This window comes from Ascaphus truei, chromosome 7 (genome assembly GCF_040206685.1).
Source record: "Ascaphus truei isolate aAscTru1 chromosome 7, aAscTru1.hap1, whole genome shotgun sequence".
NCBI lineage: Eukaryota > Metazoa > Chordata > Amphibia > Anura > Ascaphidae > Ascaphus > Ascaphus truei.
Window position 1 is genome coordinate 27675993 of NC_134489.1, and position 24244 is coordinate 27700236.

The window sequence follows — 24244 nt, forward strand, 5'->3', positions numbered from 1 at the left end:
AGAGCTCTACTCTATATCTCTGTCTTAGAGACCTGCACTTTGAAGAAATTGTTTGTCTATCTTGTGTTGGCTGCACTCACTTGGGAATTGCGCCCCTGATTTTGACGAGGGGTGCGCAAACTTTTAAGTTCGCGCCCCCCTTCCTTACCTGCTCTCGGGCTCCACGCATCATATGATGTCAAGATGTCATGTGACGCGTTGCCATTTGACCCTGCGGTGTCATGTCACAGAAGAGCCAGCTGAGAGCAGGTAAGTGAAGTTGCAGAGGCCTCACGTCTCCTCCAGCATTTAATTTACATGCCTGGGGGAAAAGCGCAGGGGCTCTGCAACCGCGCGCCCCCCTTAGAAAATCCTGCGCCCCCCAGTTTGCGCACCACTGATTTAGACCATGCACCATTTTAGTAGCTATTATTTGCACCACATGTAATTTATATAATTACTTAATAGATACTTTGTATTGTATGTCTTTATTTATATAGCACCATTAATGTACATAGCGCTTACTTAAGACATCCAATGTATTGCACTTTATACAAAAAATGTATTAAAATATAATAGATAAAAATCAGGATGCTTAAAGCATGTGGGAGCTGTTCGGAGTATAAGAATATCACTCATCCTCAAAGGCAACAGGTTACTTGGTATTATGGACTATATTTAGAAAGACGATATTTTAAAGGCTTAAACCTGTGTGTTGGGTGGGAAATAGTCATTCTAAATATGGTTTTCCAACTCTGCCACCAGATTAGTAATTTCAGCAAATGCTCACCTAAAAATACTTGTCCTCATCTCAGTAAAAATGAATCTCCCTACTACTTTTTTTGGCACTCAGCTCATCTTTGTTTGAGCTTCATATGCACAAACCTGCACTCACTATGAAAGACTATAGACTGTTTACAAAATGTGTCACATTTGTCTGCTTAAATGGGGTAAAGTAAAGCGCCTCACATTTAATGCAGACATATTGTTCCACTCCCGTGTTGATTATTGTGTGTAAAATATAAGCAGATTTATGAACAGACTTTTGTCCACATGTAACACACTTATACTGCTTCTCTTCTGTATGACGCTTCATGTGTTTAACAAGTTCTATGTTCCTACCATAGCTTTTTCCACATTCAGTGCAAGTGTACAGACCCACTCCCGTGTGAAACTTCATGTGTATACCAAGAGAAAACTTATGAGTAAACCTTTTTTCGCATATAGTGCAACCAAATTCTTTCTCTCCCGTGTGAGTCTTCACATGTCTACCAAGTTCAGATTTTCTACCAAAACTTTTTGTACATAGAGTGCAAGGAAACGGCTTCTCCCTTGTGTGGATTTTTTCATGCAATACAAGATTATGTTTAAGAGCAAAGCATTTTCCACAATGACAGCAAGCAAATGGCTTCTCTCCTGTATGAATTCTGAGGTGTAAACGAATTTGTGCGTGCCTGGTAAAATGTTTCCCACATTGATTGCATGGGTACGGCTTCTCTCCTGTGTGCTTTCTCATATGTGTTTCATAACTCGACTTCCCACCAATGTCTTTCCCACATTCAACACATCTATACATCTTCCCTCCTGCATGAGTTCTTATGTGATGAAGAAGGACTGACTTCGTATTGAACATTTCTCCACATATAGGGCAAGGCAACGCCTTTCCTTCTGTATGAGTACTCAGGTGATTAACAAGTTCTAACATCCTAGAAAACGTGTTCCCACATACACTGCACATATAAGAATTCTCTCTTGTGTGGATCCTCTTGTGCATAACAAGACTGTATTCACGACCAAACTGTTTCCCACATTCATTGCAAGCATATGGTTTATCTCTGATGTGGCTCTTCATGTGTCTTCCAAGCACTGCCTTGCTAGCAAACTGTTTCCCACATTCATTGCAAGTATATGGTTTATCTCTGATGTGGCTCTTCATGTGTCTTCCAAGCACTGCATTGCTATCAAACTGTTTCCCACATTCATTGCAAACATACGGTCTCTCTTTTGTGTGCGTTTTCATGTGCCTAGCAAGTGAGTTAATAACGACACTTTTCCCGCACTCATCACATGCATACAGTTTCTCTCGTTCGACTATTTGGTTTTGCAACATAAGATCGTCATCATTTTCCTCATTTTGTAACTCTCTATAACCAGAATTATGTTGTGTCCGTGTTCTTAGATTATACACATGAGGGGTCGTGAGACTTTTTCTTCCACACAGTGATTTGCTTTGAGAGTTGATGCAGTTTTCTTCTCCATAGTAACTCTGATGAAGGTTATTTGGAAAGTGCATAGATATCGGAAATTCATTCTGCTCATCCTTTATTCTGGATCCACAATCTGCATTGAACAAGGAATATTTTTTTTTTTTTAAAACACGTTATTCATCACCTAAAAATAGTACCGCAATTATGCTTCAGTAGTTCAATAAGCATGACCATGTGAATAAACCTACAGTATGCAAAATCTGTTATTAAACAAGCCACGGCCCATTCTAGTCTATTGTGAAAACAGTAGCCTAGAATGTGAAAAATAGACGAATAGTAAATTATGGAATTAAAGTCCAAAGCAGAGGTCATCGGAAAATATTCTAACATTTTAATTATCATCATTATTGATATTACACCGGTAGTAAACCAGATATCTAAAGCTCTTTAACCCATGATTTCTCACATATTCTTTAATAGTTAAGTTATGGTGAGTAAAAAAAGTGACAAAAACCCTCCACATTAAAGCATATAGCAAATGGAAATATGACTGTGTGCTCATTTGCATGTCTTCCATGTAAGCATACAGTAATATTTCCATTTGCTATATGTTTTATGGAGTGTTTGTGTCACTTTTTTTACCCACCATAACTTAACTAAGTGTGTGGGTAAACCTATCCCAAGCTTCATTTTGCAAAGCCAGTGTAACCAACCTCACGCTGATGAGACCCATTAAGGTCGAAAGAGCTGTCTGTGGGTAGGTTTACTAGCTATGCAAATGTCAATATGGACACCTCCGCTCTGAATATTACCATATATAGGGGTGCACTAAGGTAAATAGAAACAAATGAAGAAAAAAGGGGGAAGTGGAGTATTCACCACAAGACTTGCGGTGAATCTCCACCAAAGTACCCCTTAAAATGTACTCTCCTATATGGATAACTCAATGTCACATTGAGTTATCCACATAAAATGCACTCTCCTGCGGTGAATACTCCACTTCCCCCTTCTTTCTTCATTTGTTTACTGGCTATGCATCTTAACCCAGGCTGTGCTCAAAAGCTGTGCAATGCAGCAAGCATAAGCTTATAGGGGAACATGTAATATGGTTTTGAAGCAAAAGGTGGCACTGTGTGCTCATTCATTTGCATGTCATTTCCCAGAATCCCTTGCTGCAGTGTAAGCACTGTATGCTGGGTGATAATGGTGAAAGGCAGGGTTGCCGACCTGTCTAAGACATGTGAATGTGCTCACAAGTAATATTTTTATATAAACAACAATAATACCACTACAAGCGCTAACCTACATCAAAGTGAACGTGATATACATACACAAATAAGTGAGTGATAGTCACCACTTAGGTGGTGGTGAATGAAGCTGCCAAGGGGACTAATAAAACAGACAATTCCAAACCTGTTGACAAAAAGTGCAAATACAAAATAAGAGTTCCCGGCGCTAGAATTAATGTCCAAGATACCGTAATCCAAATGAAACAGTCTCAGATGGGGGCTTCTTGGGATTGATAGATGGAATGTAGACAAAGTTCCAGGTAGGTGATAAGTCCCTTAACGATGTCCACAGTGATTCTGTAGAGACAGAAAAGAAACACACCAATTGCGCAGTATGCAACAACTCCTGCCCCTAGCCAGAACAATGGACATAGAAACCCCACTTACAAGATATTAGCTTGTGCATACAGGGGAGAGAATCTGTACTTGTGTCCTCACTTCACCACGATAGTTCACGGATCCCACGTGACCGGCCGCGGTGATTCTTCCTTCCATACGACAATTCGCACTCACAGGGAAAGCGGATACGACATACCCATGCAGGAAGGGAAGGTTGACACAGATGGTGTAATACGTAATACACTTTATTTAAAAATTAAAAACACAAACTACCCACACTTACAATAAATGGGGGATAGTACTGTGACTCACGAATGCCGTCCGCAACTTGTCAACAGCCTGATGAGCACTTTGAGAGGCCTACTGGATGTCAGTGCCCGCAGCTCACGAACCGGTGACGTCAGCGGTGTGGCGGTGCAGGGCGCTCTCGCAGCGTCAGGTTCACTATGGTGGCTGGACCGGCTCAAAACACTAAGCTCCTCCCTTCGCGTTTCGTGACTGCGTCACTTCCTCAGGGGATGGGGGAGCTTAGTGGGCGCAGGGTTTAAATACCGATCAAGTTAAACAACCATCCCCCAAAGGGGAGGTCTAAAGATAATACAAACAGCTGGCAATGTTGACAAATAGCAGCGATCCGTCTATGGAAAGCTGCTGGGATCAAACTAAGTCACTCATTGCAACCTAAAAACTGTGTACCATAAAATAGATACATGTTAAATAAATACATCTACAATAAAACATATGAAATTAAATAACGGAAAATGATACAACATATACCAAACTATTAACAAACTCTAAGGTTCTTTTAAAAATGCTGCCAGATCGAATTCAATGTTAAGACCTAGGGGAGACAGAGTTTTAAGTACATATATCCAGTAGCTTTCGTGTGTGGATACTAAATTCAATCTGTCTCCCCCACGCCAACTGCCCTTGGGATTATCAATGCCCATACAGATCAGGCCTTCCGGATTCTGATTATGTTTTAATCAAAAATGGTTTGAGACACTATGGGTCTCAAGGCCCCTCTTGATGTTATATATATGCTCAGCGAAACGTCGCTTGAGGGGCCTTCCAGTACGGCCCACATATTGTAACCCACACGGGCATTGTAACAAGTATACACAGAAATTTGTTTTGCAGTTAATAAATGTCTCAATATCAAAGCTTACTCCAGTGACATTAGATTTGAATGATTTACTTTTTATACTGTATTTACACCCAATGCAGTTATGACATATATAATATCCCTTCAGGTCATTAAGCCATGTGACATGGCGATCCCTAAGACTATCAATGGGGCAGCTTGGAGAAAGGGAGGACTTTACATTTCTAGCCCTTCTATAAACAATTTTAGGTCTATCAGGGAGACAGGTTTTCAGAATTGGATCCCTTTGGAGAATACCCCAATGTTTATTTAATGTCTTAGATATAACAGGAGCCAACCCACTGTATTGGGTAATGAAAAAGGGAAATGTTTCTTGTTCTTTGACACGACCTGGTACAATGGCTTTCTTTGAAATTAAAGTGGCTCTATCTATTTTGCTGACCTCTGAGATAGCCAAATCTAATTAACAACCCCTGTATTCCCGATCTAGAAATTTTTCTTTAAGATCTTTGACCTGCTGCTGATAGACTATAAATAAGTATTGGCATCCACTTCTTTATGATATGTCCTGGTATGTAGTGGATAATACCATCCATACCAGGACATATCATAAAGAAGTGGATGCCAATACTTATTTATTGGCATCAAGCCACCATCACCCCAAGTGGCTCCAAAATATCCCCAAAGATCAAGCTTTACGAATCAAGAGAAATTGTTCGGACGATTTAGTGTATCAGCAGCAGGTCAAAAATTGGGTGTAAATACAGTATAAAAAGTAAATCATTCAAATCTAATGTCACTGGAGTAAGCTTTGATATTGAGACATTTATTAACTGCAAAACAAATTTCTGTGTATACTTGTTACAATGCCCGTGTGGGTTACAATATGTGGGCCGTACTGGAAGGCCCCTCAAGCGACGTTTCGCTGAGCATATATATAACATCAAGAGGGGCCTTGAGACCCATAGTGTCTCAAACCATTTTTGATTATGTTTTAATCAGAATCCGGAAGGCCTGATCTGTATGGGCATTGATAATCCCAAGGGCAGTTGGCGTGGGGGAGACAGATTGAGTTTAGTATCCACACACGAAAGCTACTGGATATATGTACTTAAAACTCTGTCTCCCCTAGGTCTTAACATTGAATTCGATCTGGCAGCATTTTTAAAAGAACCTTAGAGTTTGTTAATAGTTTGGTATATGTTGTATCATTTTCCGTTATTTAATTTCATATGTTTTATTGTAGATGTATTTATTTAACATGTATCTATTTTATGGTACACAGTTTTTAGGTTGCAATGAGTGACTTAGTTTGATCCCAGCAGCTTTCCATAGACGGATCGCTGCTATTTGTCAACATTGCCAGCTGTTTGTATTATCTTTAGACCTCCCCTTTGTGGGATGGCTGTTTAACTTGATCGGTATTTAAACCCTGCTCCCACTAAGCTCCCCCATCCCCTGAGGAAGTGAAGCAGAGTCACGAAACGCGTAGGGAGGAGCTTAGTGTTTTGAGCCGGTCCAGCCACCATACTCAACCTGACGCTGCGAGAGCGCCCTGCACCGCCACACCGCTGACGTTTTACCGGTTCGTGAGCTGCGGGCACTGACATCCAGTAGGCCTCTCAAAGTGCTCACCAGGCTGTTGACATGTTGCGGATGGCATTCGTGAGTCACAGTACTATCCCCCATTTATTGTAAGTGTGGGTAGTTTGTGTTTTTAATTTTTAAATAAAGTGTATTACGTATTACACCATCTGTGTCAACCTTCCCTTCCTGCATGGGTATGTCGTATCGGCTTTCCCTGTGAGTGCGAATTGTCGTATGGAAGAAAGAATCACCGCGGCCGGTCACGTGGGATCCGTGAACTATCGTGGTGAAGTGAGGACACAAGTACAGATTCTCTCCCCTGTATGCACAAGCTAATATCTTGTAAGTGGGGTTTCTATGTCCATTGTTCTGGCTAGGGGCAGGAGTTGTTGCATACTGCGCAATTGGTGTGTTTCTTTTCTGTCTCTACAGAATCACTGTGGACATCGTTAAGGGACTTATCACCTACCTGGAACTTTGTCTACATTCCATCTATCAATCCCAAGAAGCCCCCATCTGAGACTGTTTAATTTGGATTACGGTATCTTGGACATTAATTCTAGCGCCGGGAACTCTTATTTTGTATTTGCACGTAATATTTTTTATGCTATACGGTGGAGGGTTTTTAGTCACCTTTTCTCTCACCATAACCTTAATAATATGTGTGTGATATATATATAAAAAAAAAAAAAATCTTTTTTTATTTTTACAATTACAGTACTTCCAGACAAAGCATTTACTCACCTCTGCTGATGTTTGCATGAATTTCCTTGTTCTGCCCCCTTAAATACGGCTCCTCTCCTCGTTCAATCCTTGATATGATCTCAGGCTTTACATTGAGAAAACCTGCAGAGGAAAAAAAACACATAATTTAAAAGGGCAATCCCTACTAGGACCATAATGTACCAATGACAGAGACATGTTTCAGGGATTACACATTTGGGTGATTGCAGTCCAATTTACAATATTTTTAAAATGTTTTATTTACGTTCTTTTGTTAACATGGTGAGCAAAGACGTGGGAGCGAGTTGATTTAATTCTTTTTGGGGTGATGTCACTGTGAATTCAACAAGAGTCTGCACAAGTAAAGCCCCTCTCTACCCCCTATCTTTATTGGCTCTGACCAGAACAAGGTGGGAGAAGGGTAAAGTAAACAATTAAATGACAATTAAGAGGTCCCTAAAAGACCTAAGTTGAAATCAATTTACAGATAAACAAAAGAAGCCAAATCTTTGCTTTTAGCATGGTCAGATTGATTTAAGAACGCCAATTAGAATTTTAGTTTGTTAGGTTGTTTTTTTGTCTGGATACATGGGACAGCACCTTTGTACTAGCCATTTACAGAATTTCTTTTAATCTTTGAGATATATAGAAACAATCACACTGTGGTGTATGTTATACCAACAGCTGAAAAATGCTATCATTTTAAAATAAACAGCCTGCAAACCAATAATCCTCAATATTAAGCTAACATTAAATACATTCTCTACTTGTCTTGGACGTAAGCTCAGTATCTCCTATTCAGATGTACTCAAGTTCAAAAGCAGAGAGAGAATAGTATAATGAACCCTTCTGTTTGCTGGAATTCTGTAGCTGGGGAGATGCTACTTCAAGAACCATTAAACAATGGGGGGGGGGGGGGTGTCACAAGATGCAGAGTGTTACAACAATGGAAAGAACTACCTTCTGTAGGTAAAAGACCACTTCCGAGATGGAAAATCTATACCATTGAACCAACTGAGCATCATCTGATGAAGCATAGGTTGGTGGAGAACAGACATGAAAGGCATAAGCCACCCTATTCCGCCAAGTCAGTTCCTACCCAGAGAGCGGAGAGTCCAGTAGTTTTCCATCATCACATCCTTGTAAAGCTTTTTCCATCCTTCTTCTAAATACTTCCACTCTTCCTCAGAGAAGTACACCGAGATCTCATCAAATTGTATTGGCATCTGGAACACAGAAGATTTAACCACAATATATTTCAGTAACAGACGTCACTCTGTAATGGACTCCATTTAGTTAGTAGAGGCGTATAAAAGAATGAATGGAATAACTGCATGAATGCACTTCTAACCATACATGGATTAAGAGTCGTCCCTAAAATTATCAGTTACATGATAGGATACTGTTGGACCTGAAACCCCTGTTGTTTATAAGAAGAAAAGACTGTTTTATTTCAAGAATTGGCCAGTGAAACCAGCAGAGATGAGTAAATGTTTCAAGGATACGAGTCAGGATGAAAGAACAATCAAAGCAGTACACATTATCTGTACAAATGGCCTTGCCGAAGACGCCCAACGACTCATCCCACACACATTCATGATGTGTTTGGCCCAAGAACATTATGTTTGTTGAACAAAGAAGAGAACGTTGCAGGAGATCCCACTGGGAGTATGCACAGAGAATGCTGGAAGTGAGAATGATGTTGTGCGACAGCTTTTAGAAGGAATATTACACACAGAATAAGATTCCTGTGTCTAGAAGCAAGGTGCCTTTCCATCACACGAGGCTGTACATAGCTATACTATTAATCCTAATTGCGTGCCGAGTCTTAAATAAAATGAAATCTACTTTGAGAAACGTCTTTGTGTCAGACTCAATTTCCTTCAGATACTATGGACTCCGGGCAAAGTAAAAATCCCACACATTACACAAATAGATTAAATCGTATTGTTATATAGAAATCAAACCTGCAATAACAATTCCCAAACTAAAGAAAAACAGTGAGTGGTTAACTAACCATTTCTAAACGAGCATATCTAGTGGATTCAATAGGGAGTGATGGTGAGAAGGGTGAACCTTATTACAGTATGTACAACACTCACTGCTGCTAAGGGTGCTAATGCAATAGTAAAGATGGTGCCTGCTCAGCTAATAGTAATATTTACTGGTACTGGAGGGGTGCTATCAGGGAACTGGTTACAGTCAATATATTTACAAAAGAATCCCCCAGTGATGCCCTCATCCGCACATAATAATAGAAAATAAAAAATAACCTTTACGAAAATATTATCAATGAGAGAACTAATATACTTAAAATGAATTAAACAATAGCTGTGGCTGTGTAAGACACGCACGAGACAGAGTAGCTGCAGATATTGTCACTGGTAGTGCAGAGATGTGGGCTCATATACTCGTGTGAGTGAGAACCTATAAACTAAGATAAACTAAGTGACGTGCAATGAACAAACAAGAGCTGTGTGACAAGGTGAGTGAATGGGTCAGGAACAATGAGGCAAGGTGACTAATGAACCCTAAGGAAAAGTGTGATTGAGTGACATATTTGCTTAAAAACAACTCACAGACCACTGTATACTGTCAATGGGTGGAGGTTCCCACTAAACACCACACCTTAATGGCAGGGATGCGCAAACTTCCTGAGCTGCGCTCTCCTGCCTGGCCGACGCAGCGTTCGCACCCCCCTCTCCAAGGACCACGTTACCCCACCGCGTCACATCACCCTGCGGTGTCATTTGGCGCGTCGCTCAAGATCCAGCAGAGAGCAGGTAAGGGAGTTACAGAGGTCTCACGCCTCCCCCGGCATTTAAACTTGGGGAAGAGCGATGGGCCTCTATAACTGCCGCGCCCCCTAGAAATTCTTGTGCCCCCCTGCTTTAAGGTATAGTAATACTAGATCCTATTCTAGGCTAAAATGGCAATGGTGGTAGGTGCCCGGGAACGCTGGGCACAATACGATCAGCTGTAATGAGCTTTGTAATGTATAAATTGAACTGCAGCTAACAAACTCTCATACTAGTGTCTCTGTCGCTCTATTGACATCACACTAATTGACGTCACCGAAACCTGACGTGCATTTCATTCAATAGAACTTCTTCAGGGGTTAGTATGAGAGTTTGTTAGCTACAGTTCAACTAATACACTACAAAGCTCATTACAGCTGATAGTATTCAGCCCAGCGTTCTCACAGGCACCTACGACCATTGCTATTTCAGCCTAGAAAAGGATTTAGTATTACTATACCTTAAAGTGTGGTGTTTAGTGGCAATCTTCAGCCATTGACAGTATATAGTGGTCTGTGAGCTTTTTTAAAGCAAATATGTCACTCAATCACACTTTTCCTTAGGGTTCATTAGTCACCTTGCCTCATTGATCCTGACCCATTCACTCACCTTGTCACACAGCTCTTGTTTGTTCATTGTACATGTCACTTAGTTTATAGGTTCTCACTCACACAAGTATATGAGCCCACACCTCTGCACAGTGACTGTTATTTTTTTATTTTCCACATGTGCGGTTGAGGGCATCACTGGGGGATTCTTTTGTAAATATATTGACGGTAACCAGTTCCCTGATAGCACCCCTCCAGTACTAGTAAATATTACAATTAGCTCAGAAAGGCACCCTCTTCACTATTGCATTAGAGCAGGGGTGCGCAAACGGGAGATTTTTGCAGGGAGGCGCAGTGGCTGCAGAGGCCCGCGCTCTTCCCTACGGCATTTAAATTAAATGCCGGGGAATTGTGTGAGGCCTCTGCAACCTATTACTTACCGAGATTCAGGCGGCTGTTGACGTGTCGCCATGGCAATGCGGCGTCAAATGACGGCGCAGGGTCACGTGACGTCACATGGCCACGCGGCGGCATTTGAAGCCTGGAACTGAGGTAAGGAGGGGTGCGAACACCGGGGCGGGGGGTAGGGGGGAGGGGGCTCAGCTGCATTAGAGGACAGATTTACCAAACTGTACTATTCCATCACACATCCTCCAGCGCGGCTTCATAAATACAGCTAATTTACTTGAATGGTTAAAGGGCCATAACGTGTCTTCCTGCACCAACTGTGCATTTTGAAGTAATATGACTCAGTAAAAATGGCCCTTTCTGGCTTATTAACTTGAATGTTGCAGCAAAGTGTCTTCCAGTGAAAAAATGTAATCGAATAACACTTCTTAGTAACTATTTATTTATAAAATGGTTTACCAAGAAGTAGTAATACATTGAGAGTTACCTTTCGTTTTCAAATATGTCCTGGCCTCAGTTATGATAACAGATACATGGTTACATTACGTGAACAGTGTTATACATTATATAAGACATTGCATTACATTAGGTGAATGGGATTATACATTATATATAAAGACATAGCATTACATTAAGTGAATGGGATTATACATTATATATAATGACATAGCATGAACAGTTAAAGATAAAATAAATTAGAGGCGTATGTAACAGTTACAGATTAAAATGGGAGAGCTTTAGTTTTGAAAGAACTTAGACTGGTGGTGGCTGTGAGAGTCTCGGGTAGGTTGTTCCAGGTGTGGGGTGCACGGTAAGAGAAGGAGGAGCGGCCGGATACTTTGCTGAACCTTGGGACCGTGAACAGTCCCTTGTAGTCAGATCTAAGGTGATAAGTGCTGCGTGTGGTAGGGGCAAGGAGCTTGTTGAGATACAGGGGTAGCTTGCCCAGAAAGTATTTGAAGGCAAGACAGGAAAGAAGACAGTTGCACCTAGAGTCATGGGATGGCCAGTCTAGTTCTTTCAGCATTTCGCAGTGGTGTATGTTGTTGTTAGTTACATTGGAGGACAAAGAGGCATATTGAATTGTAGAAGGTATCTAGTTTGGCAAGGTGAGATTTGTTCCTATAGATTACACCATGTTTGGCATAGGTTTTGGATGTCAGGGTATCAATGTACAACCCAAATGTTAAATGGGAATAAAACCATATGCCCAGATATTTGAAACTAGTGACGGGCTAGGACGGTATAAGAGTTGGTTCTGATATCTGAAGCTCCATCTTTGGTAGCTTTACAAATTTAGCCTTGGTCCCAAATAGCATTGTTACAGTCTTGCCAGTGTTTAAAAGCAGTTTGTTTTGGGAAACTATGGTGCTTTGTGTCTTTTATATGATTCATTTATACTCCAATACCCTTTGAATTTGATCTATATTGTTATATTATATGTGTATATACATTCCCATTTCCTGCTTGACCAGTTTTACCAACAGAGAGAGGAGACAGTGAGATTAAAAGAATGTGTGGGGATTATTTAAAAAAGTGCAGTCACATTTAGAACAAGTGAAAGAATAGCAGATTTCAAAAGCTAAAATGTGACCGATTTTGTAAGACAGCCTTGAGGCGGGTGAGCAGGCACATAGGGAGATATAAGAGCAGAGATTTAGGGAGAGGCAGAGGTGTGAATAGCCTAGGAGAGGAAAACAATTTTGCAGGTGATACGTTTTTAACTCCTTACTGGTGCAGTGGTCTCTGAAGACATTTTCTAGCGTTTTCTTCCCACAAACCAGAAGGAGATCAGAGTATGAGATTTCTCCGTGTCCACAAGGAGCTGTTGGAAAATACATAAATATCTGATCACATTCAGACATTCAAAACAATATGCCTAGATCCTCAACTGTCTTTCATTTAATGCTGCTTAATGCCTGGAACACAAGTATAATTAACTGTATATTATCTATTAGTTCTATTCAACCTGCTACAGAAAGCCTGCTATACAATATTAACACTTTCAGATTTCTTCTTTTAAAAATAAGTGGCTCAGTGAGTAGAGACAATGACTGGCACTGTGTTTGAAGCAGGGGAACCTGGTTCAATTCCCAGTGTCGGCTCCTTGTGACCTTGGGTAAGTCACTTTATCTCCCTGTGCCTCAGGCATCAAAAAACATAGATTGTAAGCTCTACAGGGCAGGGACCTGTGCCTGCAAAATGTCTCTGTAAAGCGCTACGTAAAACTAGCAGCGCTATACAAGAACATGCTATTATTATTATAAACATTTACCTTCTCACAATCTGAACTTCCCCTGCTTCTCTCTTTCATATTTACGGGTTAGAAGTTGCAGTCTTTCATAGTTTAATAACACTACTAATCAATTGGTGAATTCCCTTTAAATAGGTGGCGGGAACAGACAAAAAGCCCCCAATTCTACATCCAATATGACAACTCATTTAGTTCAACTATCTGTCTTTTCTCTGTTGGTTCTTCTCATAAGTGTAGGTCTTTTCGTTAAATCCTTTAGCCAAAACATTTCAAACCTGCAGCCATGTCCATATAGAACCCTCAGCAGGTCCTACACTACCAATGTTTAACTGTCTTGTGAATTTCTTCCATTGAAAGAAATGAGAAGAAAGAAAATCAATACTATAACAGTGTCTGAAGAGTTCAAATTAAGAAGTGCTATGTATGCGCTACAGTGCAGTTAAAAACAGAAGTGCCCTAATAAATATAGGGGGGAGGGTGGGGACTCTAAAAAATAAGTAACAGAAAAAAATAGTTATACTTCCCATACTTGTTGGAACAGCAAAGGTTACCTCCACTTCTCTCCTGGGGGAAGAAATCTGTGAATAGACTGTGTGTGTACCAGGACCTACTGATTAAATAGAAGTGGGGTGGGTCAGCTTAAACTAAAGAGGAGGGGTCCCAGACCTCCAAGGAGAGAGGTGGAGAGAATATCTGCTGTTCCAACAAGCATGGGAAGTAGAACTATTTTTTTCTTGTACTCTTTTGAATTCTGCCCCCCAACAGCTATTAGGGTACTTCCGGTTTTTAACCAGTTAACTGCACTGTAGCTCACATATAGCACAAAGTGCTTCTTAATTGTAACCCTTTAGGCACTGCATGACACATGTTGCTTTGTTTCTTCTCTTTATGCAGTGGAAGAAATACATAAGACAGAAGAATTGGTAGTGTACAACCTGCTGATAGGGAGGCACCTTGACGTCTTTCCAGGCTTGAAATGTTTTGGCCAAAGAATTTAATGACCCATCTTTATGAGAAGAAAAAACAGATAGTAATGAACTAAAGCTGCGCTTATAGTGCTGGCAACGTCGCGGTAAAACATGTATTGCCGTCGCGTGCGCTTATAGCAAGCGCGACGCAACAGAGTGACGCGAATTTCTGAAGCTTGTCAAATTTGATTTTTCAGAGGCTGTCGCCACATGGTCGCCTGCTACGTCACCGGAAAGCGAATTACAACTTTCGCTATTGGCGACGGGTGACGTCAACCGTCGTGTCGCCGTTGCGCACACTAAGCACAGCCTAACTCGGGGGTGCGCAAACATTTCTGTTTGCACCACCCTGCTCGCGGCCCCCTTCCCTTACTGGATCGGAGCTTTGTGGCGTTATATGATGTCATGTGACGCTGAGTTGGCATTGCAACGTGTTGCCATTTGACGCCACGTTGTCATGGCAACGCGCAGCCGAAGAGGCAGCTCAGACCACGTAAGGGAGATTTACAGAGGCATCGCACCTCCCCCGGCATTTAATTTAAATGCCTTGGGGAAGAGCGCGGGGCCCCTGTAACCACCGCGCCCCCCCCCCCCCAGAAAATAACTCGAACCCCCCAGAAAATGTCGCGCACCCCTGAACTAACTAGTCATATTCAGGGCTTGACAAATTAGAAAAATCCCCACTCATCCGGAAAAAAAAGGGCACTGTTCTGTAACCCCCCCCCCCCCCACCCTATCACTTTCCCGCTAGCGAGTCTTACCGGCGGCGTGGTGCTGCACCTCCCGGCATTCTTCTGCAACTCGCGTGAACTTGGCTGCGTCGCGTCAAATGACGCTATAGCGTCCCATTGTCATGACAACTCGGCATCATTTGACGCCGCGCAGCCATGTTCACGCGAACTGCAGGGGGAGACACTGGAGAAAGCCAGGAGACGCCGGGTAACATGCACTCGCCCCAAGCAACTGCATTTGTCAAGCCCTGGTCATATTGGATGTAGCACTGAGGCCTCTGTCTATTGTTATATACTTCAGGTCACTATTGCAGTAGCACTCCAATTGACACAACCAAATCTTAATATATAAAATCGAAAGGTTGGTACTAGCTGCGGTGAATCTGATTGGTCCTCAGCCTCTGGCCAATCAGATTGGTGGCTCTATGACGTCACCCGGCTCTATGACGTCACCCAACTCCCTCTCCCTCCCCCCCACGGCTCCCGGACGGAGGGGAAGCGCAGCGCAGCCCTCCTGCCCCAGCCGCCAATGCTCACTTCCCTCCCTCCCCGGCGGGGGACAGGCAGTGGGCAGGCAGCCTCCGGAAGGACCCCCTTCCTCCTGCAGCTGCCCCCGGTAAGATGGCGGCGCACAGCGGACAGGCAGGGGTTGGTATTCAGTCAGGAGAGGGGGGGGGGGAGTTAGTCAGGAGAGGGGGGGGGGAGTTAGTCAGGAGAGGGGGGGGGGAGTTAGTCAGGAGAGGGGGGGGGGAGTTAGTCAGGAGAGGGGGGGGAGTTAGTCAGGAGAGGGGGGGGAGTCAGGAGAGGGGGGGGGGAGTTAGTCAGGAGAGAGGGAGGGGAGGGAGTCAGGAGAGAGAGGGGGGGGGAATCAGGAGAGAGAGGGGGGGGGGAGTCAGGAGAGAAGGGGGGGAAGCCTGAACAGCTGTGAAGAGGGGGGGAAGGGAGTTGAGAGGGAGGATGGGGAGGCAGAACATTACATCACGGGCAACGCCGGGTATATCAGCTAGTAAATATATATAATGCAGTGGGTTTGGGGTTTGATCTTGCCAAGACAATGTCTAAATACAAATGAAGGTGGTCACAGTCCCCCATAGCTACAGATGGGTGATTTTTGGGGGTGGATTTGGATCAGCCGGTTCCTTGGGTCTGCGGATGTTCGCGAAAAATCCAACAGCGGAATGGATTCCTAAAATCCATCAGCGGATTGTATCAAACAAGTGTTTTTGGTTAATCCGCACGGATTGAGACTGGAACAATCCGCTGACAGATTTTACAACACGGAACGATTTTGGGGAAAATCCAAGAAACGAATTTCAGCTGATTGGCCCATCTCTACCCATAACATCCTGTAAGTTCAGAACCCAGCTGCTAACTTTCTGAGACAAGGTGCATATTTAGCATAGGAAGTACCTTTTCGGGTGAAACTTGATTCTGCATTCACGCTCATTCACCACAGTAAGAAAAATAGTCAGCCAGTATATCTCTCATATGCACATAAGAGGTACTTTCCCTCTTTGTAGAAGCAGCTTCCTGTTATGTGGCAAGGTCACACAGTACAATGCCATGCTGTTTCAAATGAGTGATGTTGTTACAGTTGACTGAGCTCCTGATTAGAACCAACGCTAACACCACCCTAACACCTGTCACTAGTTTTAAATACCTGGCCTTATGGTTTGACTCCCACTTAACATTCGGGAGGCACATTGATACCCTGACAACCAAGACCTCTGCCAAACTAGGGGTACATTACAGGAACAAATCCTCCCTAAGTCTCCTGGTCAGAAAACGTATCGCACAGCAGATGCTAATGCCAATTATTGACTATGGAGACATAGTATATGGCTCGGCTCCTCAAACCCACCTTAGCAAACTTGACACCCTCTACAATTCAATTTGTCGTTTTGTTCTCCAATGCAACTACAACACACATCACTGCGAAATGCTCAAAGAACTAGATTGGTCATCACTAGAGTCTAGGCGCAAAGTTCACCTTTCCTGTCTCACCCTCAAATACTTTCTGGGCAAGCTACCCAGCTACCTGAACAAGCTCCTCACCCCTACCACATGCAGTACCTATCACCTGAGATCAGACTCCAAAAGACTATTCATGGTCCCAAGATTCAACAAAGTATCCGGACGTTCCTCCTTCTCCTTCCGTGCACCCCAAAACTGGAACAACCTACCAGAGACTCTCATATCCACCACCAGCTTAAGTTCTTTCAAATCTAAGGCTGTCTCACACTTTAATCTGGTCTGTAACTGTTTCATACGCTCATAATATATATTTTCTTTAACTGTGCATGCAATGTCTTGTATATAATGTATACCTTGTTCATTTATGTAACTGTATTTGTAACCATGTATTATTTTGTTTTACTCTGTGCCCAGGACATACTTGAAAACGAGAGGTAACTCTCAATGTATAACTTCCTGGTAAAATATTTTATAAATAAATAAACAGTGTATATTTTATAGAAACACACTAGCTGAGAGACCCGGCGTTGCCCGGGATGTAAATGCGTAATGGGTCGTATTATTTATAAATCGTGGAACAATAGATGACTATTTGTTGTAAAGGTTTCATAATAATGTTGAAAAGAAAGATGGAAGAAAATGTAATACGATGTTGTATAAAAATGGTTTATTGTAAACACACCACAGTACAATGTATATTTTGGTGACATAAGTGATGTGAAAATGTGAGGCGTGTGTCTTCCTAGGGTGTGAGGCGGCGGATGGGTGTTCAGTACGGGTGGCGCGTGGGTAGTGAGTGCTGGCTGTGGGTTGGGGTCCTGCTAGGGTGTGAGGCGGCGGGTGTGTGGCGAGTGCGGGTGACAGCTGGTCAGTGATATTGTTGCGTAGGGGCAGGATGCGGCAGGTGTGTGTCGAGTGTGTGGGTTGTCTGTTGAATGCGTGCGGCGGGTGGGGGGAGGTGGGAGGTGGTGTGAAGGGGAGGAGGTGGAAGGGGAAGGGGGGGTGGAGGCGGTGGGAAGGGGGGGGGGAGGCGGTGGGAAGGGGGGGGAGGCGGTGGGAAGGGGGGGGAGGCAGTGGGAAGGGGGGGGAGGGGTGGGAAGGGGGGGAGGGGGGGAGGCGGTGGGAAGGGGGGGCTGAGGCGGTGGGAAGGGGGGGGGAGGCGGTGGGAAGGGGGGGGGAGGCGGTGGGAAGGGGGGGGAGGCGGTGGGAAGGGGGGGGGGGAGGCGGTGGGAAGGGGGGTGGAGGCGGTGGGAAGGGGGGGAGGCGGTGGGAAGGGGGGGGAGGCGGTGGGAAGGGGGGGGAGGCGGTGGGAAGGGGGGGAGGCGGTGGGAAGGGGGGGGGAGGCGGTGGGAAGGGGGGGGAGGCGGTGGGAAGGGGGGGGAGGCGGTGGGAAGGGGGGGGAGGCGGTGGGAAGGGGGGGTGAAGGGGGGTGGAGGGGAGGTGAAGGGGGGTGGAGGGGAGCTGAAGGGGTGTGGAGGGGAGCTGAAGGGGGTGTGTGTGTATATATATATATATATATATATATATATATATATACACATATATATATATATATAGCAACTGTAAATATTACTGTATGTTCATCTGCATGTCTTAGACAGGTCTGTAACCCTGTCTTTCCCCATTGTCACCCAGCATACAGCGCTTCCACTGCAGCATGGGATTCTGGGAAATGACATGCAAATGAGCACTCAGTGCCACCTTTTGTCTCAAGCTCATATTACACAAGCCAATCCTCAAGCCAATGCATGCTGTTTTAACACAGCTTTTAGACAGAGGCTGGGATGAGATGCAAAGCCATTAAACCCACACCTCCAATCACCCCCCCTACACTTCCAATCACCCCCCCTAAACCTCCAATCACCCCCCCTGCACCTCCAATCACCCCCCCCCCGCACCTCCAATCACCCCCCCCCGCACCTCCAATCACCCCCCCCTACACTTCCAATCACCCCCATGCACCTCCAATCACCCCCCCTGCACCTCCAATCACCCCCCCCCTGCACCTCAATCACCCCCCCCGCACCTCCAATCACCCCCCATGCACCTCCAATCACCCCCCTGCACCTCCAATCACCCCCCCCTGCACCTCCAATCACCCCCCCCCCGCACCTCCAATCACCCCCCCCTGCACCTCCAATCACCTCCAATCACACCCCCTGCACCTCCAATCACCCCCCTGCACCTCCAATCACCCCCCCTTCACCTCCAATCACCCCCCTGCACATCCAATCACCCCCCCCCGCACCGCCAATCACCCCTTATCACCCCCCCTGCACCTCCAATCACCCCTGCACCTCCAATCACCCCTGCACCTCCAATCACCCCCCCTGCACCTTCAACCACCCCCCCTGCACCTTTAATCACCCCCCCTGCACCTTCAATCACCCCCCCCGCACCTCCAATCACCCCCCCCCCACCTCCAATCACCCCCCCCTGCACCTCCAATCACCCCCCCGCACCTCCAATCACCCCCCCCTGCACCTCCAATCACCCCCCCTGCCCCTCCAATCACCCCCCCCGCCCCTCCAATCACCCCCCCTGCACCTCCAATCACCCCCCCCTGCACCTCCAATCACCCCCCCTGCACCTCCAATCACCCCCCCTGCACCTCCAATCACCCCCCCTGCACCTCCAATCACCCCCCCTGCATCTCCAATCACCCCCTGCACCTCCAATCACCCCCCCCCTCTGCACCTCCAATCACCCCCCCCCCTCTGCACCTCCAATCACCCCCCCCCCCCTCTGCACCTCCAATCACCCCCCCTCTGCACCTCCAATTACCCCCCCCTGCACCTCCAATCACCCCCCCCCCCGCACCTCCAATCACCCCCCCCGCACCTCCAATCACCCCCCCCTGCACCTCCAATCACCCCCCCCTGCACCTCCAATCACCCCCCTGCACCTCCAATCACCCCCCATGCACCTCCAATCACCCCCCCCGCACCTCCAATCACCCCCCCCGCACCTCCAATCACCCCCCCCCCCGCACCTCCAATCACCCCCCCCCGCACCTCCAATCACCCCCCCGCACCTCCAATCACCCCCCATGCACCTCCAATCACCCCCCCCGCACCTCCAATCACCCCCCCCGCACTCCAATCACCCCCCCCCGCACCTCCAATCACCCCCCCCCCGCACCTCCAATCACCCCCCGCACCTCCAATCACCCCCCCGCACCTCCAATCACCCCCCCCTGCACCTCCAATCACCCCCCCCTGCACCTCCAATCACCCCCCCTGCACCTCCAATCACCCCCCCCTGCACCTCCAATCACCCCCCCCTGCACCTCCAATCACCCCCCCTGCACCTCCAATCACCCCCCCTGCACCTCCAATCACCCCCCCCCGCACCTCCAATCACCCCCCCCGCACCTCCAATCACCCCCCCCCCCGCACCTCCAATCACCCCCCCCCGCACCTCCAATCACCCCCCCCGCACCTCCAATCACCCCCCCCCCGCACCTCCAATCACCCCCCCCCGCACCTCCAATCACCCCCCCCCCGCACCTCCAATCACCCCCCCCGCACCTCCAATCACCCCCCCCCCGCACCTCCAATCACCCCCCCTGCACCTCCAATCACCCCCCGCCCCTGCACCTCCAATCACCCGCCCCTGCACCTCCAATCACCCCCCCCTGCACCTTCAATCACCCCCCTGCACCTCCAATCACCCCCCCTGCACCTCCAATCACCCCCCCTGCACCTCCAATCACCCCCCCTGCACCTTCAATCACCTCCCCTGCCCCTTCAATCACCCCCCCTGCCCCTTCAATCACCCCCCCCCCCGCCCCTCCAATCACCCCCCCGCCCCTCCAATCACCCCCCCCCCCGCCCCTCCAATCACCCCCCACCCCCCCGCCCCTCCAATCACCCCCCCCCTGCACCTCCAATCACCCCCCCCGCACCTCCAATCACCCCCCCTGCACCTTCAATCACCCCCCCCCGCACCTCCAATCACCCCCCCGCACCACCAATCACCCCCCCCGCACCACCAATCACCCCCCCTGCACCTCCAATCACCCCCCCTTGCACCTCCAATCAATCACCCCCCCTTGCACCTCCAATCACCCCCCCCCCCCCCCCTATCACCCTTCCTGCACCTCACCTCCCCTGTACCTCACCTCAATGCACCTCACATCACCCCCGGGACCGCGGGGAATCGCCGCCATTTTTTATTAAGTTTTTTTTTTTTTAAATCTCATCACGGGCCGCACAGAGAGGCCGGGCGGGCCACATGCGGCCCGCGGGCCGTATGTTGTGCAGGCCTGACTTACAGTGAAATGATACACACACCAGTATATAACAATTGGTTTACTGACAATAGAATAACAATATAACACACACCATACAATATAACACACACCATACAATAACACAGGGTGAGTGTCCCCCAAAGTACTAGGGTGCGTGGCACCAATACCCCTGGTGTCCTCCCCCAATGAGTCAGTCCCACCCACGTCTAGGGAGTAGCGCTACCCTGTGAGCCGTTGGTGCACTTTACCTCCCTTGACGTCTACTGAATCCTCTCTCTCTCTCTCTCTCTCTGACCTGTGGTCCGATCACAGATCGCAACTCACGCGTGGCGTCTCTTCGCTGGTGCTACACCTGACACTATAAGATTAAAAAGGTAGCGTCCCTGTCTGGGGTCTTCCCTATAACAGCCACAATCTAAAAGGGACTTAGGACCTAGCTGGGACCTAAGGGACAAACCTAGTCCTAGTCCAGGGGAGCACTGGTCCCTGGTCACTACCTCAACGGTTCTCTCCTTCTTCCAACTGCCAGCAACTGCCAAACTGTCAACATTCCAACTGCACGCCCCTCAGGTTCCTGGGACATGAAGTCCCTTGCGGAGCCTCTCCTAAAATGGCCACAACTCTCGGGACTGCGCATGCGCAAAGACTTGTGATTGCGCAAACTTAAAATGGCCGCCGCAACGTCTCACCTCCCTGCTTGCGCATGCGCAAACTACAAGATGGCAGCCCCCACTTGCCGGGTACCCCTCAGAGCTCCGCTGCTCCCCCCCCCCCCCAGATGTGAGGGGACACAGATATATATATATTTGCAGATATATATATATATATATATATATATATATATCCTGAACTGAGAGCAGGGGTGTCCTGCTCCCTCCCCTACTTGTTCAGCGATTTTTACCCCACCCCCGGGACACCAGCTTAAGAGGCACAGCACTGCCAGACCTGTCAGTCACCGCCACCGCCGGTTACAACGCGCCCTGTCAGAGTGACAGGGAGTGTTTTTGCACACGCCTGAGGCAACATTGTAGCCGCTTGGGATTTTCCGTGTGTATGTGCACATACACCTTGTGTAAATGTGTGTATACATTGGGGGGCTGGGGTAATGTCCCTGGCCATAACTGTGCAGACCTCACCTCCTCTCCCAGCTCCTGTACGCTGATCTCTTAAACCCGCCTGTAATCCGGAAACAAAGTCCAGGAAGTCTCACCGCTCATTGGCTGCGGCGTTCGTGTCTCACTGCTCATTGGCTGCGGCGTTCGTGTCTCACCGCTCATTGGCTGCGGCGTTTGTTCTCCTCTGCTGCAGTGACAGCACGGCATGTTGGGAGATGTAGTCTTGTTGCTGATAAAAATGCTTATGTGCTGGTCAGCTCTTTCCGATGGCCAATAAGACGTTTTATTGCACATAGACGCAAAATCAAAACAACACAGCGGAGGAAATTTAGTCATCCCTAAACTGTCAGGACCAGGGCCCCTTGCCTTAGGCGGCTGGTGGGCAACAGGCGGCCCGCAGGGACTTCCCCTACTGCCCCAATCACCTCTCCCCGATCCCTTTCTGCTTTAGGGCTGTTACTGGCAGAGAATACGGGGGCTGGGTTAAGAGACGGGGCAGAACCAAGATCGGGTATGACGGAGAGTGAGAGGGGCTGAGATACAGTAAGAGTGGATGGGGTTAAGTGAGAGGGGGTCAGGTTAAGTGGGTGGGGGTAAGGGAGAAGGGGTGGGTGGGGGTAAGGGAGAAGGGGTGGGTGGGGGTAAGGGAGAAGGGGTGGGTGGGGGTAAGGAAGAAGGGGTGGGTGGGGGTGGGGGTAAGGGAGAAGGGGTGGGTGGGGGTAAGGGAGAAGGGTGAGTGGGGGTAAGGGAGAAGGGGTGGGTGGGGGGTAAGGGAGATGGGGTGGGTGGGGGTAAGGGAGATGGGGTGGGTGGGGGTAAGGGAGAAGGGGTGGGTAGGGGTAAGGGAGAAGGGGTGGGTGGAGGTGGTGGAAAGTGAGAAGGGGTGGGTGGGGGTGGAGGTAAGTGAGAAGGGGTGGGTGGGGGTAGGGGTAAGGGAGAAGGGGTGGGTGGAGGTGGTGGAAAGTGAGAAGGGGTGGGTGGGGGTGGAGGTAAGTGAGAGGGGTGGGTGGGGGTGGAGGTAAGTGAGAAGGGGTGGGTGGGGGTGGAGGTAAGTGAGAAGAAGTGGGTGGGGCTAGGGTAAGTGACAAGGGGTCGGTGGAGGTAAGTGACAAGGAGTGGGTGGAGGTAAGTGACAAGGAGTGGGTGGAGGTAAGTGACAAGGGGTGGGTGGAGGTAAGTGACAAGGAGTGGGTGGAGGTAAGTGACAAGGAGTGGGTGGAGGTAAGTGACAAGGGGTGGGTGGAGGTAAGTGACAAGGAGTGGGTGGAGGTAAGTGACAAGGGGTGCGTGGAGGTAAGTGACAAGTGGTGGGTGGGTGGAGGTAAGTGACAAGGGGTGGGTGGAGGTAAGTGATAAGGGGTGGGTGGGGGCAAGTGATGGTGGGTGGGGGTAAGTGACGGTGGGTGGGGTAAGTGACGGTGGGTGGGTTGGGGTAAGTGACGTGGGTGGGTGGGGGTAGTGACGGTGGGTGGGTTGGGGTAAGTGACGGTGGGTGGGTTGGGGTAAGTGACGTGGGTGGGGTAAGTGCCAAGGAGTTGGTGGGGGTAAGGGAGAAGTGAGAAGGGGTGGGGGTAAGTGAGAAGGGGTGGGTGGGGGCGGGGGTAAGTGAGAAGGGGTGGGTGGGGGCGGGGGTAAGTGAGAAGAGGTGGGTGGGGGCGGGGTAAGTGAGAAGGGGTGGGTGGGGGTGGGGGTAAGTGAGAAGGTGGGGGGTGGGTAAGTGAGAAGGGGGTTGGGTGGGGGTGGGGGTAAGTTACAAGGGGTGGGTGGGGTAAGTGACAAGGGGTGGGTGGGGTAAGTGATGAGGGGTGGGTGGGGTAAGTGACAAGGGGTGGGTGGGGGTAAGTGACAAGGGGTGGGTGGGGTAAGTGACGGTGGGTGGGTGGGGGTACGTGACCAAGGAGTTGGTGGGGGTAAGGAGAAGAGCGTGGCTGGGGGTACCGGGAGAAGGTGTGGGTGGGGGTGGG

General features: G+C 47.7%; 1 protein-coding gene across 6 annotated transcripts; it reads right to left on the reverse strand.

Moving 5' to 3' along the window:
• Positions 1 to 451: 451 nt before the first annotated feature.
• On the reverse strand, positions 452 to 22400 carry LOC142498851 (uncharacterized). 6 transcript variants are annotated; one of them, XM_075607445.1, is made up of 5 exons: positions 22302 to 22400; positions 12716 to 12808; positions 8329 to 8455; positions 7251 to 7352; positions 452 to 2319 (listed from the first exon to the last, which is right to left on the reverse strand). In XM_075607445.1, the coding sequence occupies exons 2-5, from the start codon at positions 12737 to 12739 to the stop codon at positions 884 to 886; spliced, it is 1689 nt and encodes a 562-aa protein (XP_075463560.1). In that variant the 5' UTR covers positions 12740 to 12808; positions 22302 to 22400; the 3' UTR covers positions 452 to 883. The 6 variants fall into 6 exon arrangements, with proteins under 6 accessions (XP_075463560.1, XP_075463562.1, XP_075463561.1 ...); XM_075607447.1 differs by lacking the exon at positions 22302 to 22400 and adding an exon at positions 21414 to 21840; XM_075607446.1 differs by lacking the exon at positions 22302 to 22400 and adding an exon at positions 13762 to 13924.
• Between the last annotated feature and the right edge of the window lie 1844 nt (positions 22401 to 24244).

Coding starts and splice junctions, on each gene's coding strand:
- LOC142498851 (XM_075607445.1), bottom strand. CDS start 12,739: ATGTCTTCAGAGACCACTGCACCA. Junction 8,456..12,715: donor CTTCAGAGACCACTGCACCA/GTAAGGAGTTAA, acceptor TCTGTGTTCCAG/ATGCCAATACAATTTGATGA. Junction 2,320..7,250: donor TCATGCAAACATCAGCAGAG/GTGAGTAAATGC, acceptor TGTTCAATGCAG/ATTGTGGATCCAGAATAAAG.